At 46.1% G+C, this 25448-nt stretch overlaps 1 protein-coding gene across 1 annotated transcript; it reads right to left on the bottom strand.

Moving 5' to 3' along the window:
- Positions 1-9033: 9033 nt before the first annotated feature.
- tshz3a (teashirt zinc finger homeobox 3a) lies at positions 9034-25065 on the bottom strand. The gene is made up of 2 exons (XM_011607338.2): positions 24631-25065; positions 9034-13208 (listed from the first exon to the last, which is right to left on the bottom strand). Exons 1-2 carry the CDS (start codon positions 24668-24670, stop codon positions 9898-9900), a joined length of 3351 nt encoding a protein of 1116 aa, XP_011605640.2. The 5' UTR covers positions 24671-25065; the 3' UTR covers positions 9034-9897.
- Between the last annotated feature and the right edge of the window lie 383 nt (positions 25066-25448).

Below are 25448 nucleotides of genomic sequence, written 5' to 3'. Positions count from 1 at the left end.
TGATGACACAGACTGGACAGTAGTTGTCAGAATTCTGATGGATTCATGGAGACAGGAGGAGGGCTGATACTAATCTACTTCTGCTGTCATGTTAAGAAAACGAAAGTGCAGCAAATGTAAAGTCCAAACACTGCGCAGCTGCATAGTTTACATATTTCTTCCCCCAAAACACTCAACAGCAAAACGTCAAGTAAAAACAAAATTGTTTCATTTAATGTTTCTCAGCATGTGTGGTAAAGATCCATCATAAATCAGGATTGGATCATATATCTATAAAAGTGATGCATGGATTTTCTTGACGGTGTCCATATGTGAAGGTTTTAAGCCTTAAGTAGAATCTTTAGTCTAGCTTTCTTCTTGAGTCACAAAGCCTTTGTGTCAGCAACTACAGGGTCAAAATGATTGTGAACCTTTAAAAAGAGTACATTCATGGATGTCTATTGATTATTTTTATAGATTTCTATTAGCTCATAGACTAGCTAAGGTTAGCTTGGGGGTTAGCAGCATTGCACCAAACATTTTCAGGCTGATGTTTCTGCAAAGCATGATCAGAATCTCCGGTCCTGGCCGTCTTCGGTCCCCGCTCCGGCCCATTCGAAGCCAGCGAGGAATGGACTGGAGGAGCGGCAGCAGACAGCAGATTCCCTTTACAGCCATCAGTCATCGCTCGCGCTCTGAACTCCACATGACCTTCCCCTTTGCTCTGGAGGACTAGTTGGCTGTGCGCAGTCTGGCATCTCCATGCTCACCTTAAAGAGACAGAATCAGCTTCCTGTCTTCAATGAACACCAGGGGGAAGGCTGCCCTCTCAGCACCTCCGAGGAATCGCGGCTGACCTGAAAGGAGAAGGAGCCACATGCGACCTAACAAAGCCGAATCCGGGGAAGATTTAGAACGGATGGCCCTTTAATTTTCTCTCCTGACAGAAGGCAATGGAAGCCTGGAGGAGGGTCAGGACACCAGTTGGCATAGATAGACACATTTTTGTCTCGTCTCCAACTTTCTCCACGCTGCGCATTCACTGACTGTAACATCTCATTTTTCCCCCCCAAGCTGGAAGTCTCAACAGCCATTCTCTTGTCATTTCAAGGCATGCATGCGGTGCTCTGTCTCTTCGCTCGCAGATGAATAGAAAACATTGTGCCAAAAGGCTCAGAAAACACCAAGCTGTTTTTTCGATTGCATATAAAACACGGAATTTGAGAACATGTTTGGAAATGACAGGCTGTGGTCATTCCAAGCTGTGTGGGCCTCATTTTTCCCTGTGTTTCATCAGTGGGTGCATTCATCCATTCAGGATATATTGAAGCAGTAGCCTTTAATAAAGTCACCAGGCTTGAAAATATATGAATAAAATGACATCCACTGCCTTGGATGGATCAAATTGACTTATCCTGGTAATAGCCCAAGGATAATGTGTGCGCGTATGCGTGCAGGAGAGTGTGTGTCTGTGCAGAGAGAGAGAGAGCCAGACATGAAAAAAAGAGAGGAGAGCAGAAACAGAGATAGATATAGTGTTAAGACAGAGGCAGGAAAAACAAGAATATCGGGGAAATAAAACAAACTTGACCTAAGGGGACAGAATTCAATGAGAACCTGAAGCTGGACACATGACTTTGAATCTTATTTGTATTGGTGACCCATCACCGGCACAAGCATTATTAGGGATGCTGGGAAGGAGAAAAACAAAGCCATTAAAGGGAAGAGCGGACGGGGAAGAGTGACAAACTTGATCCTAACAAAGTTAAAGGGTTATTCAACACAAAAACAGCAAAATTATGAGTCCAATTTCGACTGCAATTTGATTGCGCCGAGCCATTGAGGACCCCCAAATCCAATGATCCACCGAGAAGGGTGAAATGAGTTGAATAGAGGGAGCAATGATGACAAAGAAAGTTCTATATTTCATTTATTTACAAAGGGAAAAAGTGTATAGACATTTATGTCAATGCGCTGTTACCTTCTACGTTCTCCGTTTCCCCAACCGTGTCAGGCAGACGGGTGTTGGATGTTGATGGAGCGCTCGTGAACCACAGTAATGACAGTCAGAAGCGATGGCTGCACAAGGAGACACATGTCTGTTCTCCGTTCTTCAAATGTCTGGCTTAAACTCCTGCTATGTGTGAATAAAGAGGACAGGAAGTGGCAGTTTGGCAGCTCCAACCAGGAGTGTCACTCTCAATTGCGTCCCCTGCCAGCTCCAGACACGTCGCGCGGCCTGAAGAGGTCACAGGCCTGACTCCTCTTTTTCTGTCACCCGCTCTCTTTCCTTTCCTTCCCTCCACTCCTCAGCCCGTTTTTGCAGGACATTCCGTTTCAAAGCCACCTACGCAACGCACAACAGTCACGGGGAAGAGAGAATGATGTACGGAAGACACGAGTCGGAGCGACGGCGGCGCATTTTCTGAATACTCCAATAAAACATGAGGCTTGTCTTGTCAGATTACCCTGACACCCTCTGTCAAAATCCCAGCCATGTCTCGCTGAAGCAGAGAAGCAGATGTCCTGAGTTAGCCTTCCTCTTCTGGACAGAGCTGTCAAGATTTACTCGTGAAGGACACTGAAGACGGTGCAGATGGAGAGGAGTTATCTGAGGTTTAGCTTGTTTGTCTGTCAGAAACGAGTTTCATGATGAGAAACAATAAACTCTGCGCCTCAGACATCTGCTCGTCACACATAAATAAATATATATCTGTTAGAAAAAGTTCCGAATCATCTTGTGCTGAATATATTATCTGTTTTTTTTCTGTAAGTCTGTCTTGTTTCAGTAGAATTTGACTAAACCAACAGACACTTGGTGAATGATATATTTATGATTCATCGTCTCATTTTCAAAGACAAACTTCTGCCATTTCCTAATGTTAACAGAGACCAGACCATGTTTTTATGTATAAATATGTTCTGTTTACATGACTCATAAATAAACCAGACTCTTCTCAGATATTCTGACCTTTTCCTAAAAATACTGACAACCTTTAGTTCTTAAACTTGAATATTTAGTGGAATATAAACCTTAAATACAGCTGATTAATGAAAGTCAATTTTTTACAATAGATTATCATATAGCAAATGTTAAAACAGAATTTCTTTAAAAAAAAATTAAGGTTAAAAATACTGCTCATATTCACTTCTAGAAATAAAGCTTAAAATATCTGAAAATTTTTATTGCTTATATTTATAAACAAAAACAGGAAGTCACTCTTAAGGTTAGAAGATGAAAGTAGGTTACATAACTAGTAGTTAATGTGATAAAACCTGATGGAATTATTAATATATAGATCATTACACGGGTCAGGTGTTTAAATGGGGCCATATTCTACAGTTGTCATTTTACATTAAATTGCAGTCTGATAACATATGCTTTTAGTTTAATCTGCCCTAAAGTTACATTTTCAACAGAATGAACACATTAAAGCTTTGGAAATAAAGAAATCACATTTTATATTGTGGTAGCTCAGATTGTTGGGAACTAGGCTGAGAAGCAGAGGGTTCTCGGGTCGAGTCCCAGTGCAGAAAAAAACATGGAAGCTGTTCTGAAGAAGGTGCCAGAACACCTTCAGAGCACTGCTGAGGTATCCTTGAGCAAGATACCCAACCCACGCATGCTGGTGACTCATCCAGGGTTGGACCCTACCTTCACCTATATGTTCACCCTCCTGTGACCCCGAAAAGGATAAAGTGGTAAAGGAGACAAGTAGACGAGAATTGCGATACTGCCTGTATGAATGATTACAGGAATTTCAATCAGGAACCTACACACACATCTATGGGACACTCTAACTCTAATCATCACCGCTAACCCCCAAAGCTAACAGTCCTTTGAAGATAGGACACCAGCCAAAGTGGCCTCACGTCCTAAAGATGTCCCCACCTTGCTAGTAGCGTCCATACTCGGTACTCAAAATGTAGCAATTACAAGAACACACATCTACACACAGAAATTCAAGTTCTGTCCTTCAGATGTCACTTCCTACGCTGGCTGCTGATAAAACAAAGCTCCACAGTTATAACATTATGTGCATTAGGTTCTGGATCCCAGATTAAAATACACTCCTAAATATGTCATTTGCTTCCGATAAGGGATCACTCTTGATAACAAGCCCATGGCAAACAGAGGGGAAGTCAAATGGGTTTTGATTCCTCTCCCAATCACCCCGTAGCTCCACACTAATGTAACTTGATCACAGCACTCTCAAAGACGGAGCCCCATGAAATGACAGTTGAGATTAATTTTGTCAGTCTTGTAATCGCGCCTTATTGATGTGTTTCCTGCGAGATGGCACATTGGAAAGAGCAGCTTCAGCCACAGGGCAACTGGGTTTCATACAGCAGGCATGGATGGACACGCAACGCTGACCTCCTGATCGCACACCTTTACACTGTCAGCCAGACAGGCGCTCACAGGTAAACGCTGATTTATTGCGGCTAAATTTAATCCTTCTTGTTATACCTGACCAGAGGGTGTTCTTAAAACCCACAGTCACAAGGCAACAAATAAAAAAAAGGGGCATGAGGAAAGATGACAGTAAATCAAGTAGTGATTTCATGAAGGTGGCACCAGAGACAGGCCGATCCATCAGAAAGGCAGCGGCGTGTGGACATGTTGCCACGCGTGTTGCCAGGTGAGGTGCCAGGCAGTCTGAGGCGTGTCCTCTGTGCCAGCGCCCCGAGGCTTCGCGTCCTCGTCACAAGGACGGAGAGGTTGTCGGGACCAAACGCACTAAATCATAGACCTCCTCCAGCCCACTGTCAGGGCCGACACAGCCCAGGCAGTGCGCACATACTGGGAGGCTCAGAGACGCCACTGGTCCACCGTACTGGTTTGCTCCAAGTAATAGTCACATCCTCTTATGCCAATTGATACGGTGATGTATGATGTTGTTATGACACTTTGCCTGCTTTTGAGAGTGCTCCAATGTCAACAAGGCTTTACACAGAGTGAATGATTCCTCCTAAATGCATTTTAGAGTTTTGCACAAATACATTTTCAGAGCTAAGTAAACAATGCAGGCCATTATCTAGATGTATTGTTTATGCATTTTTATTTTTTTTTAGCTCCGTGGCTGGGATGAGTAAGTGAGTGAGAGAGCAGTGAAGTGAGCAACAGAAAAAGGAACAGACGGCGACAGAGAGACCGAGAGAGAGAGAAAGAGAGACACCCTCCCTTGCCAAAAGACATCAGCTCCATGAACTGCTTGGGTAGATTTTCCATTCCGTCAGCATTTTCCTTTTACATGCTGAACAGATCGCTAAAGGTAGCACTTAATGTGATAGGAGACAGGATCTAATGGATTGATACACAGGTTTTGACATGCTATTTGAGCATGTAGCTCACTATAATTGCTCGTGTCATTGTGCATTAAACTAACGATGGACGGAGTTGCGCCCTGAGACGAGTGTCTTTAGCAAATCTGTCAGATATCACACCCAAATATGTCTGACAGCTATCGCAGGCGGCAGCACAGTCCAACACAGAGGAAACTGTGAAAACTTACACCCGTGCCATCTTAAGCCCGCAGTCGTTCTGTGACGTTCCACAGATAATATTAAGAGGCCGTCTCCTGTCTCTGTTGTGTCACTTTCACACGAAGGAAAAGGGGAACAAGTGGAGGGAGGCTAACAGCGTCCTGGTATCTCCCAGCCCGAGGCTCAGCCATGTTCATGGCTCAGCACAACACTCCAATCCATATTTGTTCTTTTTATAGACCTTTAGCGTCTTTGCATCATCTCCACATGATTGTTCCAGAATGGTCCCGCCCCCCCATCCAGACAGCAAAAGCAGCCTCCCTCTCGCTCTCTCTCTCTCTTTGTCTTTCTTTCTGTCCACAAGTTCAGAATCTCAGCCTACACTCATTGATTCTTTAAGGTTGATCGTGAGCAATGGCAATATTAGCTGGGTAGTGCACACTTTGTAAATATGTTGCCTTCAAACTCTAAAAACTGCTTTCTGAAACCTTTGTGCTCCAAAATGAAAACTGAACATAATTAGCAGTAACATGTAATAACTAAAGTTTGTGCTGCTAAGAAGCCTCTGCTATATTTAGATTTTTTTTCTTGAACTATTTAATGGAACAGTGCTTTTTCCTATTCACAGCTGATTATATTTTCTGCTATTCTATAGATATATAAAATGACAAGGGCGGTTGTTTTGCAGTGTCTTACAAAGAAATGTCATGAAGGAAGAAAGAGATGAGCTATTAAAAGTTTGATCTGAATCTGAATAAAAGGAATCCAACGAAGTTTGAATTAAATGTTTTTTTTGTACAGATAAAGAAGCATGTAAGAGGCATGCGGAAAAAAAAGCTATTTGATTCCAAAAATTCCAAATATTGAAATTTGGAAATTGTATTCTTCTATTGACTCAAATCCAAGAATTTGTGCTGAAAAATACCAGAAACACGGACCTTCAAGTCCTGATGAAATGCTTCTGTGTCATTAATTGACACTGACCCCCTCCACTCATTAGAGAAGAGGTCAAAGGTCCAAGGGGAAGCAAACTTCTAGCTGTGAGCTCATCACTGTTGTCAGAAGACATTCACCCTTAGAAGCTGCTTAAGCAGACAACATTTAACACCACCTTCCATCTTGGCACGGAAGGAAGGCGTCAGACGGGAAGCTTGTTTTTAGCCAACAACACGCTCGTTTATTAAATCATGATGTCAAGCTGGAGACACTCAGAAGAACGCTTGATTTGTCGGTCCTTTTTAATAGCAGTTAACCCATTTTATCCTCTTCACCTGTTGATGTGTTTAAGACCCTGATTAACGCGAAGCATTAAAACAGAGACAGCTTCTATAAATCTTTAAGAAATCGCCATTTATAGACTTTTGGAATCATAGCGTTTTTCAGCGTAACACGGCCGTCGGCGCTCGTTTGCACAACGCGAGGCCAAACAAGACAGGAGGAATGTACATCAACATGCCCGAAAGACTCCCATCGCTGTTTTGGCAGCCATTTTGTTTTGCTAAATGCATAGCCTTTCCTCCCTCAGCTGTCTGTCTGTCGGCGCTGTCAGCCACTCTTGTGTGATTGGTCTGATGGGCTTGATGCTCATCACTCTGTCAGGCTAGGCTCGCCTTTCATTAGTCTGGGCCCCTCCATCCGCCACACTCACACAAATCACATTGACATCCAAACTCCTCAGATCCACAGAGCAATTTAACTGATATTCATTAGAGGGATGACAAGAGCTGATGGGAGATCTGCAGAGTGGAGGAGAGGGGGGACTCATTCTCCTCCTATCCTATCCCTGTCCTGTCCGCCTCCTTTCTTCCTCCTTCACTGCTGACTTTGTTTTAGGAGCACTGAGGCGCATCAGCATCTATAACTACCCAGCCCTCAAGGATATTCAAGACAAAGGAACAATGGATAACACATCTAATCTCCTCTTTATCATCACAGGAAAATACAATCGAGAGGAGTTTTGTGTCTTTCATGCTAAATAATTGGCTACAGCAGATCCAGAGTTTCTACACTGCTCTCCTCCGGCAGCAGCTATAATGCTCATCCAAGCAGAAGTCCAATCATTTATCCCTCTCCCTCCAGCCCCTCATTAACCCCCAAAGTGTCAACTATCTCATTAACGCCCCCGACCATTCCCACCCTGAGTCCATCACAAAGCCCGGAGCTTTCACAAACACTGTTTGGAAAAGGGGGCTGCATATGAAAGATGAATCTATATGGGCAAGGACACGGTGAGCTCGGAAACGCTCACCAGATATTCAATAAGGCGGCCCGGCCTTTTTCATTTACATTATCAATGACTACCGGTCTGAATCCCATCTTTCAATTATCACCCTTTGTTAAGGGCTTTATTCTGCTTGTCAGATGTGAGTCATCGCCGGGTTCTCCCACAACGTTACACCGATGTATCCTAAACGTTTCGAGGGCCGTGAGCAAGTCTGAGGCGGTAATGAGTTTGTGTGAGAAGACGGGGTCAGGACACAGTGTGTGTGTGTTAATTAATCTGTTCCCGGGTGGGAGGAACTGAAGCGAGATGATGAGATTTAAGAGAGTAAATGGGTGTGCTGCACTCAGGCTGTCCTCTGTTGAGTGAGCGAGCAGGGTTAGAGGGTGGGCAAATGGCCGTCGCCATGGTAACCAGATAACTTCCCCCCAGCCCCGAGTCACTCGGGCTGCCGGTGATGACAAGCTGAGCCCGAGAACATCGAACAGAGAGAACATGGCGTCCTCAGACATCTCTAAATAAGACAAAGGTGGATTTTACAAGAGCTGCCTGCATGCGCCCATTTATCCTACACCTTGACTTTGACAAAAGTTCTCGTTACATGGCACTGAGCCGGAATTGTGACTACTCTGATAGCATCAACACCTGCCAGTAATATTGTTAGACCCAAAATCCCGCTTTGAGGGAATAGCACCTGTCTGCGCACGCCGCACCACTGTCAGCTCGTCTCTGCGTGCATATATAGGATCCCCTTTACTTTTTCCCAGGGACAGTCTTGGAGTCCAGGTGTGTGCCAGATCTGCTGTCTGCGCCCAGGGCTCCTGATGGCATCCAAGCCCCCGTGGTAATCAGCCCGCTCTGCCTGCTGTTGCAGCCCGCCCGCCCGCCTGCTCCTCCTCCAGTGGCTCGTTTCAGAAACATCTGGTGGTTTACATGCAGCACGCACCACCTGCCAGACGCCTCGCAGGCAGCGCCACCGCTCGCACCTCTCCAGCAGCTTCGTCCCACAAAAATACGATGACAAAGAAATCACCAGGAAAAGCAGGACAAATTGTGGGTTTAAAGACAACGGCGTGGAAAAATGCTGAGGTTTGGCGCTCAGCAGCTGCGGCTTTACGAGAATGCTAATTCTTAAATACTTAGTCATTACAATGTAGGACAACAATTCTGATGCTTTTCCTGCAACAGCCAGGTTTACGGTCAGGGACTGACTTTAAAATTAGTTTTAGCCTGGCACACCTCGAACTCTTAATAAAATGGCAAACATTAATTTTACATTATTAAGGTAGAATGCATTTTGATATTCAGATACCTAAATGCGGTAAACAGGAAAGAAAACCAATATGTTATGCAGCAGTTAATTCATTTTAATCATAGAAGCACAAGGCATTAACATATTTGTAATTTTTTTTTATATCAAATAACATTTATAAAACTATTGTGCAAAAACAATGTCCTTTTCATCTTCTTCAAAGGCTCTGCACCAGTGGATAGTCATAGTCCTCTTAAATTAGGAAATATAACAAGTATGCATAATTTAAACAGCGAGTTGTAAGCTTATATGCTATATATACATTTTTTTTAATTTTTTTTTTTTACACAGACCTGGAATTTAAGTGCCCCTTACTCAGTGATAAAGAACAAGGCATCTTTTACAATCAGCAAGAAAACCAGGAGGCTGTAAACAGAAAACTGTTAAAACAAGCGATGAACCTTTGCGGTCTGGCTGATTTCTTCTAAGGAGATTTCCCAGGCGTTTGGCTGTTTTAAAGGTGTAAGAAAGTGACCAGTTTAAAAGGGGCATAATAAAATCTGGACAAGACAGGAAGGACTGTACAAATGTAAAACTTGTCAGACATGCAGCAAGTCAGAAACAAACTCACGAGTAATACAAAATAAATAAAATAAAGTTAATACATTTCAAGTTATTAGCTGACCTTCTAGCCATCGTGATCATGAAAAAACAAAAAGAAAAAACATTACCACAGGTCGACAACAAATTGGACTCAATGTCTTTGACCTACAGTATATCCTCATGAGAAAGAAATGTATTCAGAAATACATACTGTAGTGATCAGAAATGCTAACAGGCTGAGATGTAAACACCTTGTGTAGTCGTCCATGCCATATTTGCACAACAGCACGTTTTTTTTTAATTATTTAAAGTCATTCTACATGTATTTTCCAGTATGACTACTGCTGAGAGCAATTTAGTGTTTCGCTACTTCGCATACGTATAGCAGATGGTCCTCGGGAGACTTCCCATGGCTCTTGCTGAGGTGAAGCTTGATTGCGTGCTTAGTGGCAAATTTACGGACACAGAGCTGGCAGCGGTACACTGCCCCATTACTACTGCAGTCATCTGGTGATTGCGGGGAAATAAAGGACTCCAGGGGAACCAGTTTCTCAGAGAGAGTGTGGGAGTCCCTGATAGTCTGTTTGGGTGACAGTTTAGCCAAGTCCTTGATTCTGAAACCCAGGTGGGCTTCCAGGTGACATACATACGCTGCTGGGGTTCGGACTTGAGAAGCACAGTCGCTACAGAAGAACATGGGCTGACCAGAGTCCAGGTTTTTAAGGAACTTTGTTCTTCCGGTTCTTCTAAGCTGATACTTGACATTAGCCAACCAGTGGCTGATGGTTGTCATTGATAACCCAGTGAACCGAGACACGTGCATCCTCTCCTGGGGGCTGAGGTCGTTGATGATGTACTTCCCGTCAGACGTCTGCCTCAGACTGGATGCAAATTGGGCCTGCAGGAGGAGGAGGTGCTGGGGGTTCCAGTTAGAGTGACGGCCTTTACGCTTGTGGCCGTTCAGCGACGTCTCCTCTTCATCTTGAGTAGAGCCGACGATCTCGTCTTTGTCCCGTGACCGCGAGGGAGGCTTGGGGACGTGGTGCGACTGGGTGAGGTTCCTCAGCATATCTGAAATATCTGACAATGCGTTTTCATGGAGAGGGCTGCTGGATGTGTAGGGAGAGACCACTGTTAGTTTTGTTGGCGTAATAAGGGAGGTCGGAGAGATGGATGAGGCGGTGGACGACGGAGTTAGCGGGGCTGAGCCATTGGAGCCTCCTCTCTTAGTTTTCCCTTTTGTAAGATCAATAGGCTGGTCATCGCTGGGCTGGCAAACACTATTATCAGCTACGCTTTCAGATTTTTTGGTTTGTAAGGGAGGGCCAGCCACAGCAGCTCTCTCCGCCATGCTTTGGTTAAGCCTAGAGAGCAGACTCAAGGGATCTTGGTTTGGTAAGGCAGGCTTGGCTGCTTTCCCCAGATGAATGTTCATTACTGACTGAAGAGCACTTAAAGGGTTGACAAAGGGCTGCTCTGGAGGGGTATGGCCGGTTATGATGGCAGTACTGCATTTCAGTGTAGAGCTGAGAGGGGAACTGACTGCCGTCTCTCTCTTGGATTCTGTATCCGGGGACGCTCTGTCTCTATGGCTCCCCCTGTCACTACTGGCCGGTGTACTTGCTCTCCACTCCAGAGGAGAATCAGCTTCTCTTCCCTTGGGTGACTCTCCAGCTTCACTACTACAGGAAGAGAGGCGGTTTTCCATCTTTGGAGACAACTGTTTAACCCTTTGCTCTACCTTTGCTACCTTCTCAGTCACCTTTTTCACCAAATCCTCCATAGCCTGGAAGTTGTTGCAGGGGAAAGGGGAGGACTGGCTGAGAGGTGGAGAAATAAGGGGCTGGTTCTTTGCAAGAGAGGAGAAATTTCCTTCTCCCCCATTAAATAGTAATTTAAGAGGGGAGGTCTTTTCCACGTTGCCCTGTTGTAGTTTGATGGCACCAGGGAATTGGTATGCTGCGTGGATGCTCGGGTAGCCCCCCCAGCTCGGATTCCCACTTTGAGCCTTGTTGATGGCTGCTGTCACAGTGTTTTCCAGTGATTTGAGAATGTCAAAGCCTCCTTTAGGACTCTCCTTCAGGTCTTCCTCAGTAAGATAGTTATACTTTGAGATATCACATTTTTCCTCCTTTTCTGTATCTTCCTCCTCCTCCTTCCCAACTGACACCGCCACTTGTTTTTCAGTTCCAACTGACTCTGGCAGAGTGCACTCTTCCTCAATCTCCTCTTTTTTGATTTCTTTAAGAGGAGGAGTAGTAGCAGGGGAAGTTGGGGTGGTTTGAAGAGATGGAGGGGAGAAGGTGGAAGGGGCGAGTGGGACAGACTGCACTCTTGGTTCGGTAGGTGTAGTCACCCTGGCGGGATTAAGGGAGGTGGCCTCAGAAAGGGTTTGGGTTTTCTTTCCTACAGAGCTGGTCACTCTTAGGAAGTGCCCGGTCACCATCATGTGGGTTCTCAGCTCTTGCAGAGTATTATAGGAACTGCCACACTCCATACATTTAAGGATCTGGAGTTTGTTGGATTCAAACTGCCAGGCATAGCTAGTGCCGTTTTGGTGTCCATAGCGGTTGTTTGAAATTGTGTAGGGGCTAGAGGACGTTTTTGGTGACACTTCACTCAGGTCTGCCTGTGGCTTATTTTTGGGGGTTCCCTCTCGAGAACGTGGTGAGGCAGTGAGGTCCAGTCCTACAAGTCCCCTTTTCTTTGAAGACATGATTTTGGCTGCCACGGGGGCCATGGGCTCCTTCAGAGGCACTTTCTGGTAATGTTTGGTCTTAATCATATGGACACTGAGGTCCTGGAGGGATTCAAAGGAGTGACCACAATACATGCACTTCAAAACTTTCTGGGCATCCTCCTTCCCCTCCATCTCTAACAGGGAACGCTTACGTGGTTTAGACCAACGCTTTCCGCCGCTGCCCGCCCTTTCTTGGTTGTCATCACGATAGTGGCCCGTATCGTTCATGTGAACCGTCAGTTCCACTAGGGTGTCGTATGCAGCACTACATCCTTTACAGCGAAACTTACTGGCCCCACTGAAGATGGATCCAAAGAGCTTTGGGTTTTGCCTGTGGAGCTGCACTGTACTGAAGAGGCTGTGCTCAGTCTGGACAGGGTGCCGGCTCTGGGGAGGCTGCTGCTGAAGAGTCTTTGCAACTGCCGACTGGTGCCAGTCGTAGCTACCGCTGCTGCAGCTACTACTGCTACTAGTGCTATTGCTGCGCGTTGGCTTCTCCGTCGAGGCTGAAGACTGCACCTGTGGCGGTGTGGAAAAGTTCAACGGTGACCACAAGGGGCTGGTCAAAAAGCTGGAGTAGATGGCCTTCATTTGCTCTAAGGTGTCGATGCCAAGAGGAGGTGTTTTAGCGTCACCATTCTGGGAGCACGCGGCCATGCCACCTTCAGTTTTTCTGCCCGTGCTCTCAAAGTCAGAGAGGCGGTCGCTGGTCTCGCTCACATGGGACTCACTGTCCACCTCTTGTCCTGAGAGCTCAGCAGCTCCAGCTGATTCTTGATCGCACGCCTGCTCCTTTACAGGTGCAGTGCTTTTCTCTGCAACTTCATCATTCACGTGAAGGTCATCCTGAGGGGCTGGGGCTCCGTCCTCCGCCTCTGCATCCTCAGCCTCCACAGTGTGCTCCGTCAGCTCCTCGGGAGAATAGGCTGCGAGCAGAATGGAGACAAAGACAGAAAGACAGAGATAAGTTAAATTGCAGGGAGTGAATACGCTATGTTAGAATAACTGGTGAAAAAGTTTCCCCGCTATGTGTGCCCGAGGACTCCCAGGGATAAATGAACCATCTGTGTGGGAGCCTTTAAAGCTGAGCTGAGAAATTACAGTCATCCCATTTCACCTCATCAACCATTGAGGTGTTATTTTCCTCTAGGCGAGCCTGTATTTATATACTACCCCAGCCACACAGAACTTATGCCTCCCCTCTTTTCCCTCCTTCTATTGGAGGAAAACAAAAAAGAAATATCTTGGCAAAAACATAATGCACCATTTTATTTATCTCAGGGCGCAACAGCTTGAAATGAAAACTAAATCTGAAATTAATGAAGCCCAATCTCACTGTGGCATTCTCCTCTGGGGTAATAAATGAGTTGGATCAACCTCCATCTGTCAGTTAATATGTCTGACGCCTCTTCATCTGCCTCTTTGCCGATCACATACACACTCGCACACGCCAACAGACACAAACCCGCAATCACGCAGACAAAGAGCACATCGCAAAAAAAAAAAAAAAAAATTGAGAGGAGGATGTCGGGAGTTTTGCTGAAGAATAATTGACATGTTCAACAGACATCCCACAGTGTCATCGCAACTCGAGAGAGTTCACTGGTTTTTTAATATGTGAAGGATGCAATGTGATCAAGCAGAGTTTTGGAAAAAAAAACATTAAATGTCATTCAAACTCGAAAAAAGGAGGAACGACAACTTTGGTAAAAGGAGAAGGTGAGAACATGATTGCCAAGCTCAAGCAATGCATATGTATATGTAGGCGCGCTCAGTTTACAGGGTGAGAAATGAGGGTGCGTGCGCATATTTGTGTCAGAACGCACGCAAAACACACGTGCCTCCAGTGGTAGCTAGTTCACCCACCCAGCACTCACACCCCTTCTTCCCGAGAGTCAGCATTTCCCCCCTCCCTCACTTCCTGTCCACCTCTCTCAGAAAGCCGCTCAACTCAAAGAAAAACAAATCATCCCTGAAAATAGCGGATAACATGTAGACAGGTCTCGGGCCATTAGGGTGGCGTTGTAAACGAAGAAAAAATGACACAGGAGGAGGTATATTCGCACAGTTTAGCTTGTGCGTGTGGATACAAATGTACGCCGTGGCTAAATCCTTCACTCCCCCCGCCGCGACGCGCAAACACGTCCAGTCTAAACAAAAATGTCATAGCTGAAACAACTCTCATTTCCACAGCTAACAGCCAATCTCGTGGAAGCCATGCGGCTGGCGCTGGTTGATTTGGGCCCTGGGGGTGCAGTCAGCAGGCAGTCCCACTAAGAGGCCAGCCTAATGGAGACCTGGCAGGTGCGGACCACTCTCCGTTCTACTGGAGATTTGGTTTGTCACTGGGTATCCATTACCTGCCATTCTCCGCTGATAGGCCCCGACAGCCCTGATCAAAAGATGTCGTCGGGGCCCCAGTCTGCTTGGCAGTCAGTGGCATGTCGTTTGTAAAGAGGGCCAAGCAGGGTGTAAATAAAATGACATGATCACTTCCCCGGCCCCTCATGTTCTGGACACAATTATGATAATGTAGACGTGAAGGGCGGAGGGGTTTGTGGGGGGGGGGGTCTGGTTGGATAGAGTGGGGGGGGTAAATCGCACACACTCCGCACAAACACGCGAGAGAGATATCTCGCTGCTACCCGTGCTCAAACGGCTGCCCACACCCTCTTTCCTTTCACATTAATTTCTCTTCTCTTCCTCTGGAAGGTATTTGTGTCAGACTCTCATTTGAGAGAGGAAATCCATCCAGGATGAGGCAGTTAATGCGTCTGCCTCCTGACTAGTCACAGATGTCATCTTGTATCAGGTGATCCTGGCAAGCCGCTTGACCAAGTTGTCAGGTCACCTTCCCATTTTTTCGTCAACAAAATACCCCGGATATTTCTAAACACGTCACACGTCTTCACCAAACTATGGCCTCGTTGCATTTAATGCGCCGTAATTGCGCTCGCTAGCCTCACTGGCTCACTCTCATTTGACAGTAAAAGCTTTATACATCATAAGCCTACAATGGCGGCCATATAGGTTATTGTTGATTTTTCATTAAGTCTTAAAGGTGCGGGGGGTTGGGTGTGTGTGTGTGTGTGTGTGTGTGTGTAAAACCTACAAAGTCTAGTTGTGCTCCCAGCCAATTTAAAATGCAAAACAAAAACCATTATGTCTGAGCAGTATCTGTTAATTTAATCCCCAATGACTGATAATCCATCACACAGGGCGACAACCACATCCAATTATTCTCCCTGGCTTGACTGACAACAGAGGTGATTTATCAAGCTAATAAAAGGTGATGTGAGCGTAGAGACTCCTTTGGAATAAAAAAGATGATTATGAATACAACAATACTGTTTGGTGCAGTCCTGGCTAATATCTGAGCATATGTTGCGGGGCCGATAAAGGACAATTTCAGTTGTTTATAATTGAGAGGGAAACAGATGTAATGAGGGAGTGAGCTGATGGCATGTGGGGAAGGACGAAAATCATCGGGCTCTGAAAAGTTTCCTAAAAATGTCAGGAGGCGTGCTTTCACGCAGTCGACATTTCAGTCACGGCTCGTGCAGAAATAGCAGTAACACTTTCACGCCACGGCAAAAGCTGCGAGTGGGGGGTGGAGTGGGGGGACGTGCGGAAACGTGCATTTCACCTGAATCTACTAACCTAAAATAAAACACTGCATAATTATAAATAAAGCCAGTCAGTCAGTCGTGACACCGCGTCACCCTCCTCCTTCGCACAAATGCGCTTGTGTGCACACAGAGATGAGAGCGATGAGGAAAGACAGTGACATCTTGGCATGCAGGAGGCATTCCTGCAGAGTATCATTTTCATAAACATAAGGACCGCAGACGAGGAGCGAGATCATCTGATAGAAATACTGCAGTGCTGCTCTGAAGATCAGCAACAACAGACAGGGCAGGGACGCGAGGGTGATTAAGCAGGAAGGTGGCGTGGCTGCCTCTCAGCCTGTCACTGTCCCAGGGGTTATTTTTTTCCCTCCAGTGCCGCTGTCTGTTTTTTAAAGTGCTTCTCCACTTTGCACCCCTCTCTCTGAAAGATTATCTCCGATTTGGAAAAAAAAGAAAAGCTAATTATTGCATTACAAAGAACGCACATTTATCAAAGATTGTAATTTCTCCTAATCAGCCCCGTCTACTTTTCTGAATCTAACTCTTGATGATACATAATTCAAGTCTGGCCTCCGCAGCTGGGAAAACAGACTGGGAGGCAGCTCACGCCCAACAGCAGCCAAATAAACAGGATGTGTAATTTAAAAGTCTACCTATGTCTGACCCTCAAACTCCACTGAGGAAAAAAAACCAACAACCTTGCCAAAGGCGTTGCAATATGAATAAGGTGAGTGCTTTGTACAAACATTGAGATTTTCCCCAAGAAAAGCTTCGGAAGATTTCCTTTTTTTCCCCCATGTAATGAAAAAGTTTTATCTGAAATATCCTCAAAACTGAGCTAACCTCCTTATTTTGCCTGTTTCCCCTGTATTTTATAAAACCCAAGGCTAAGAGTGAAAACAGGACATAGTTTAATTCCATTGTGAATTTATATGTGGTTTTTGGTTTGATTACATCTTGATTTCTTATTTGTGTGCACTGCACTGTGCACGGGAGGAAGTCATCAATCACCAGCACGTAACAGTTACATAATAGATTGTTATTATTATCATACTGAAGAACAGTGGATACAATAAACATGGTGAGGTTTGAGGTATTTGAAGTCAACTGATGATCAGATAGTTCAGAGAGAAGAGGGAGCTGTGGCGTGTCTCGGGGACTCCTCCGTTTCTGGCTCTCGACTCCCTTAAAACAACACGGCTCCTCAGCAGGAGGCTCTTACAGACAGGAAGCGGCCCCAGTAAACTGCGGAACAGGAAGTCACCTCTGCGTTTCAATCACAAAACCCCAAACCACTGACTTCCACTCGCTCTTTCAAGCTCCCCAGCTGCTGAAAACTCCTTAAATAGATTAGAATAATTCAGTCCAAAACAGCCCCATTCTGTCAAAGCAGCAGCAGATCAGTTACATACCTAAAATGCCTCCTTGTTGTACACATTTGTCAAAATAACACACTCAATCACTCTCAAGTTCTCTCCCTTTGATCGCTGCGGTCTGGCTGAAAGTCCCAGGAGGAAATATGGAGCAGGTGATCTGTGGCCATCTGAAAAATAAATATGCACTGACGTACTGACAAAGGTGCACTTTCTTGGCTTTTAAAACCAAACTCGGCAACTGCATTATGCTGATACAGCCGATCATGTTTCTGGTCATCATAGATGGTTTTGTCATTTTGCCTTTGTGTGTGTGTGTGTGTGTGTGTGTGTTCTCTACCCCCTGATGGCTTTGTGAATAAACTGTGTCCGCCAATTGTAGTGCAGGATGTGTGATATGGGAGATGGGAAAAACAGAGAGATCGTTCTGGCCCCAGGCGAAGCTTAGGGCTGAACCATGTCAATGCACATCTTAGAAGAGAGACACGTACACACACAGCATGCAAGACTGAGAGAGAGAGAGAGAGAAAGTGGGGGCCGTTAGAGAAAGAGACAGTGAATATATTCATCCCTCTATCGAGTGTTGCGTTACGAGTCGACATGCAGACCTTCAAGACCTGGAAACTCCTCCAGTTTATCTACCATGAGCTGCAAACAAACACCTCCTGGTGCTCTAACAACCCCCCCAACAGTCACAATAAATGCCAGTGAACTGGAAACACACCATAATGCAATGCAAGCATCTGCTGCAGGTGCAAACCCAAGGGCAAATGGATCGGGACAGGGAGGCAGGGAGGTTTCAACCCAACACGACTGGTTTGGACCGGCACTCGATTATCCTGCAGTCTCGTGCCTCGTTCCTCCAGGACCTCTCAGGGCCTCAGATTAGCAGCTCTCAAACAAAGCCTTAATGAAAGAGACACTGCTCCCCCATTCCTTCGACTGTTTTGGTCTTTGCTTGTGTAAATATGGGTAGACAGTTACAGCCGAGACCGGGAACACTCAAGGATCCTGTCCACGTTAATGGGAATATTGTAAAAGCTGTTTATATGCTTTTCTTTTGACAGGTATGTAAGTAACATAGGCAGGTCTAGGGTGAAGCAGGCATGCTAATAGGTCAAATTCCTGGGACCTGCGTCCCAAGGATGCACTGAAGGCTGTTTACCTTCATCTGATACATGGCAAAGAGTTCATATATTCTCTATTTGGCACAACTTCAATGGCCTTCTTGCAGCCACACTGTAATTGAGAAACAGACAGTGAAAAGGTGTCGACAAAAAATAGTTCCAAGCATGTGGCTCAATGATTACGAAGAGCGACAGGATTACAAACTAAAGAAAGTATGGAATGCGATCTGTCTGGAGTGACTTAAAACGTAATACACACATACTGACAAGGGGCGGAACCATATAGTACTATGTAGACATTCTGCAAATAACGGTTAGCATAATGTGTCTAAAGATAGCTAATACTAAACAAAGGTAATACCTATTCAGACATCTTCAAACCACAACTGCTGGCTAAACCTGTTTTAAAGATATTCAGAGTAATAAAATCACATTTGTACTGCACAGCAGTTCTGTCATAACAGACGGTTTTGTTTCACAAAGTTCAGTTCACTTACAAGTAATTTCAGATTTCCTAATTCATAATCTACATTAGATTTAATAGCACCTATGAACAGGTGAAAGCTGGAGAAACGTGTTTTTCATGCTTCTCGGGCTGCATTTTACGATAAGGCGGGATAAGAAGCCTTTATTGTATCAGAATATAACGAAACCTTCCGAGCAGCGCTTATAAATATACATTCACACAGGAACACGCACTCATCGTCACGATCATAAAACCAGTCATAAAACAAAGACAGGGAAAAGTGCAATACTATAAAAGATGAAATAAATAATATGGCAGAAATGGAATTTGAATATATATTACTGAGGCTACCATTACGATATCTTTCTAAAGATAAGAATTAAAGATAATAATGCAAATCACTGACATTAAAGACTCAAAATGTAGCACTAAGGGCAGAGGTTGGCAGCGGCCAAACGAAGAGCACTGTGTGACAAGAGAACATGGTAATAACAAGACAGCAGGAGAAAGGCTAGCAAGTGTGCTAGCAGTGTTTTCAACAAGCGCACATACGATGTTGGATTGTTTTATTGTGCTTATTTGTTTTCACCTCAGTGCTCCATAGCACAGACTAAAAGTTGGACGGTGGTTGTTTTAAACAAGGGGACTTTTTCTTTTTGTTTGTTTTTTTGGGGGAGGTGTGTGTGTGTGTGTGTGTGTGTGTTTAGAGGACAGGGCTGAGGCTCAGGAGCGGGACGGCCGAACCGACCCCTCTCGCAACACACAGCTGCTGCCATGATCGCCTAGCAACGAGGAGCTGATGGACGCGGCCCGAAGATGGATGGACATCATAAATCACGGGAGTGAGTGGGAGGAGGAGGGAGAGAGGGAACAAGATGAGGACACTAAACAAAACAGCAGCCCCCACCCATCCACCCACCCACTCTTCACCGACCTTGCCTTGACCCCTCACTGTACTGCTGTTCACCACTGTCGGGGACTGTACTGGGCGAAGCAAAATGGGAAAAACCTCGATAACCATAACAGCCAGTCGGATTGGATCTGATGGATCGTTTCATACCGAACAGCCGCCATAAACTCCCTCTCTGTCTGCCCTATAGGTTCTAAGACTTTTCTCGCAATTCCACTATAACTTTTTTGATGATAATGATGACAGACTACACCTTTCATAAGTCAACCCTCCAGGCAAGGCAATCTGGGTAGTGTAGTTGTGGAATAAACATCCCTGGGCTATCTGATTATGGCCCACTGCTGCGGCGCTGGTGTCTAGTAACACTCAGAGAGAGCGCTCAGCCATCCATCACACCGTGAGTGTCTGTCTAAGGCTTTCCACCCTGCTTCTTCTCGTCCTGGCTCTCCAGTTACAGCCATACATGGCCGGTCTAAATAATATTCTCCGTGATAAATGGCACTATAAGCCTGGTATCCATCATTAATCTGATTTTTAAAGAAGCATCCATCTTGACGAGAGCCTGTTATGGCCGCGAGAGAGCAGAGCGGCTCGGGTTCATTTAAAGGCCAGGCTGCTGCATGAGTGATACCTGTCAGCCCTGCTCATCAGGGAGCTGCACACACACACAGCTCATATGGCATTAAGCACCGACGCCATATGGCTGCACACGTGCACGTGCGCGTGTGCATACGCTCACTTCCACAGTCCTCCGTTGCACGTTTAGTGTGAATATATTATGAGTACATAAAAAGCGGCACACTTGTCGGACTTTATATTCCCGGCCCTTTCATCCAGACAGATGTGTCATGGAAGATCATGACGCCGCTCGTTAAAACACAAGTCGGTGGAACTCAATCCTCCCTGTCATCTCGAAAAAATCTACCTTCTCCTTGTGGGTTTTAGAAAAACTTCCCTGGAAAAACTCACTCACTCAGATGCGTGGACATCTGTCTCTCTGTCTCTCCATTACCCTGTCTCTCCTTCCCGACTCTTCTCCTCTTTGTTTCTCCGGGTCTACTTTCCGTCCTCTTTCACTCTCTCTTTCTCTTCCTCTCTGCCCCCTCTCCTTCTCCCTTCTCCCAGTGTCTGGTAAAGCCTGTTTGATAAATGACACGCGTCACAATGTCAGGAGCGAAGGGTGGGTCAGTGATAAATGACTCTGTTGAAAAGGAAATCGGCTCTCTGGCATGGCCCTGCTATTCTCCTCCTGGATTGGGTTTCAGGACCCCTGAAGACTGGAGCAAGCTCAGTTTCCCCCCTAAAAAAAAAAAAGAGGACGCATCCAACCAGACTCTGATGCTTGCTACCTTTGGGAGGCGTGGGAGACAGGAGAGTGGGTGGGAGGCAGGGTCGGAGGGATCCAGCTTGTCCCAATTGTCGCCACAGTGCAGCTGCATCTATCACAACAGCGGTGGGACTATTTTTACAAAGCCTCCGACTCGGCCCAGACAGCAGCCTCGGCTGAAAACCTCGCTTGAAAGCACACTGAAAGCTGAAAGGAAAACGCTTTTCTATTTGTGACACTACTACCGCACTTACACTTGTCTCTCCCTGCCGGAGCCCAACCCAGTAGCCTGACATCTGCCAAGTGTGTGTTAAAAAGCGAAGAAGGCCCGTTTCACTACCCCCCCGCTCGTCCTTCTCGTCCCCAGCGCCAGCACCTCCTCCTCTGCCTCCCTCCCCTGTGCCCTCTTTCCCTCTCTCATACGCTCACTCGTTGGCAGGGTGGCGGTATTATCGTTACACGGGCGGGATTTATGGAGTCAGGGCCCATGGCAAAAACAAAAAGGCATCTGTCAATACCTGTGGGAAACACACCTCCTCCTCCTCCTCCTCCCTCCACAGGCATACAAGGCCTCATTAGGTATGCACTTATCAGTCACATAGATCACAGACGTGACTCAATCTCACCGGAATCCTGCCACAGGACCTTCAATAACGGCGAGGCCAAAAACACACACCGCGCTCACACCTGCAAAGCGGTGGAAGACTATCGCCTTGAAAGCTCACGAAGGCTGTCAGTCCGCACGATGGCTGAACAATTCAATCCCGGCTCCCAATCCGTCGCGGCGTGTGGTTGCGTACGGCCCGTTCAGTGGGTGACGTGGGAAAATTTTTAGAAGCGAGCGGCAGACGCAGAAGGGAGGGGCCAGGAATATAGAAGGCTTAGTCAGTTCAGAGAATTATGGACAGAACCCAGCAGGTGGTCTACGGTTACAGTTCCTTTCATCACTATTATAAGCAGAACATTTGTGCATGCGCGCACACACACACACACACACACACACACACACACACACACACACACACACACACACACACACACAAAATCTTACAGAGAAATATAACTGAGGTCTGCCGATCTGGTAGTTATAATCCTGACCCTGCAGGGAGATTATAGCTGTTTCCTGATCATACTAACATTCCCGCCCTTCAGTATTGCAGATTCTCACCTACGCATGAAGTGCGCATTCACACATGTAGTCATTTGAGGGTTAGACACACTTCTGCACACACAGAGAGCAGGTTGGAGTCGCTCAGGAACTAGCCGATGTTGTAAAACCAATGTCGACTGCTGTTAAATCAGCAGAGCATTCCCACTTCCTGCCTGCGGGGACGCTACAAGAAGGCCAGTTTTGTCCCGGCTACCGCTAACCGGTTCTCTCGCTCGTGTCTGCTCGGCTGTTTACATGTCCAGCTGCCCCCGGTTGTTAAGAACACTCAGACCTGACCCAGGTAGGCAGGCCCATTTGTCACCTGCAGCGGAAAATTGAGTTACAGCACAACCAAAGGCGAGCAGCTCTGTGTAATATCAAGTTGATTACATCAAAGTGGTGGCAAACCTCATTGGGCCAGGCACCCCGAGCTTGTCATCTCCAATCACAGGGCCTGTCAGGACTCCATCAGCCTCGTGGCTAATTGGACCAACGCTAATGAAGCAAGCAAAACAAGTTTTCGACTAAGGAGACAGAAACCCTCGCAGAAAGAGAGACTGAGAGAGCAGAGACAATGAGGAGGCAGCGGTCTGTGTGTGATTGTGTGGCAGGGAGTGGAGGGAGGTGGGGGGGGGATTTTTCATGCAAGTCTCAAGGTTGCAGTGGGCTGACTCTCCCCCTAAGTCCCTAATCAAGGCCCATCATCTGTCATCCTTTTCTTTGCTCTCTCTATCACCATGCTCGGTGCTGCAATCAATTCATCATCACCCTTTGTGTGCCACTGAACAGTTGACAACTTTATAACTTGCAGCTGCATGGGCTGACTGACAGGGGTGGAAGGGGAGCACAAAAAAATGGAGAAATGAATAGATGAATGAATGCACAAAGATGCATGGTTTCAGGGAGAAAAAGTTGTTTTCTAAAAACACAAAACGATCTACATTACAGCCTTTATTCCCTTTTGTCAACAGAGGAACGGTCGTGCGGTGGGAAGAGTGTGTGTGTGTGTGGGGGGGGGGGGGGGGGGGGAGTGGAGAGGAGAGGAGACGAGGACGTGAAAAAAGGAAAACATCCTTCTCACTGATCTGAAATCAGAAAGCTTTCAGTCATTCTTTATGTGCTCCCCGCGGCCACTCTGAGGCAGTGAGCGTGTACATTAGGCTGGGGCATTTTGATGAAATAAAAGCCCAGGCCAGCTTATGGCTAAACAGAATGGGAGCACTCACTCAGCCTGTCTCTGATTGACCATTAAAGCCATTGATGAATGGGGCTGTCAGGGGAGAGACAATTAAATCAAACATGAAACAAAGCCGTTGTGACGGCCCGGTCTGACAGAGCAAACCCATTCCTCCCCTCCATTACATAGCACACGGCTCCTTTTACAACCTCTAACCCACTCCTCCCGCCTCCTCCACCGACTCTGTGTTTGTGTGTGTGTGAGCGACTGAATGTTTTGGAGTGAATAAGTGAGGATGTGAACGCGTTAGTGTGATGTTCCCTGGTTAAAGTGTGCGTGCAGATGTGTGCGTGTCATCTTTCGTGGCGAAATCACTTTCTTCCCCCTTCTTTCACTTTTCCGTGAGTCAGTTGACCATCAGACGGAGAGAGAGAGAGAGAGAGTTGGGGCGAGCGACAGTAAAAGTACACTGGGCCTTTCAAAGTGGTTTAAACGTGACGTCAGGGGCCTGCAGCACATGGTGGGAAGTGATTTTCTGATGCAAATCGGGAAGGATCAGATCAAAGCGGCGTGACAGCCAATCAATCAACCGTCAAATCAGACATGGCAACTGTCGATTATGACTCTTTCCAGCCCACAGAATAGTATTGTCTGCTCTAAAATTGTTTATTTTATCTAAGGGAAAGGAAAGGGGGAGGATAAAAGCTCAGAGGTAGGGCTTTCCCTCCCCTGCTTGTGCAAAGAAGTTATGCACTCGGATCAAATGCGCACAAAGCCCCCTTATTAACGCTTCGGGCGCAAGCGAAACTGTTTTCATTTGTTGCAGGCTTTACTCTTACAAACCTAATGTTGCTGCCAGAAAGGATCTGTAAACTACCAGAGAACAATTGGAGGCGAAAGTTTACAGCAGTCAACTCGCCCCCTGTGATCACAGTCGCTGTAAAGAGCGATTGTCGGATCGCCGCTTAACTACATCCTTTACGAAAAATAAACGCCAGACAAAAAAAATTCCGAGAAAAACTAGGAGGTCTCTCACGTAACCGAGGGTGACACAGCGCGCAGTCAGAGACCAAACACACAATAATTGAAAACGGAAACACTGTACAAAGAGCCGTGCAAAACAAAGCGAACAGCCGCAGTTTTAGAATCAAACATTCTTTTTACGCACATCGCAGTTGCCCGCACATACCTGCTGCGCGCTTTGGCGCTTCTTGTTTCCTCCGTGGCATTGTAAATCTGCTTGGATTTCCGCTGAAGACTTTTTTTTTTCAAAAACAAAATTCAATAAACGCTTCGCCGTATCCGGGAAGATCCACCTCTACTCAAAAAAAGAGAGTCGCGGCTCGGTGGAGTAGACTGCATAACATTGCGGAGTCCGAGCGCAGGAAAAACTCAAGAATCATGATCGGGAGAGCCGCGGTGGGTGTCAGGGACAGGGGCCAGAGGAGCCGGGCGAAGAGGGGAGGACAAAAACGTGTCTTCGGGCGTGCTGGCGAGAAGAATGACAGTGGTGTTAGTCAGCGTCCACCTCGGCTGCCTGGTCTGGCGACAGGCAAAGTTGAGGAATAAGAGAGATTATCGCGTCACTCACAGCGGGAGAATGGGCAAACCCACCGCTCCGTTAACTCTTTACTTCTCAGAAAGGGGCGGACGCCGCGCAAAAGTGTCCTCCCATCTCCGCTTTAACATAGAAGATCCAGCCATAATCTCCGCCAACAGCCTCAATAATGTTGCGTTAAATGTTTATTGTTTTGGCATCAGCACATTTTGGACATATTGTGGCATTTAAACGTCATTGAAAGTATTTGATAAAAAGCTAATCTTCCTCCCTATGCAGAATAAAGTTATATCTTTATTAATGTAAGAATGTTAATAAAAGTTATGTTTGAGGTTTGTGGAACTATTATATTTGGCTACTGGAAAATACGCATGTGTTATTTTTTTATTTTAACCTTTTATTATCTTAACGATGCAAATAGAAATTATTAAGAAACGTAATGAATAAAG

This window comes from Takifugu rubripes, chromosome 9 (genome assembly GCF_901000725.2).
Source record: "Takifugu rubripes chromosome 9, fTakRub1.2, whole genome shotgun sequence".
In the NCBI taxonomy this organism is placed as follows: Eukaryota; Metazoa; Chordata; class Actinopteri; order Tetraodontiformes; family Tetraodontidae; genus Takifugu; species Takifugu rubripes.
The sequence above is the reverse complement of the archived record's forward strand: the minus strand, read 5'-3'. Positions and strand labels throughout refer to the sequence as shown.

Excerpts from the sequence above, each read along its gene's own strand:
- tshz3a (XM_011607338.2), bottom strand. The coding sequence starts at position 24,670 with ATGCCACGGAGGAAACAAGAAGCGCCAAAGCGCGCAGCAG. Across the intron at positions 13,209-24,630 it reads AGCGCCAAAGCGCGCAGCAG|CCTATTCTCCCGAGGAGCTG; the intron begins GTATGTGCGGGC and ends TTCTGCTCGCAG.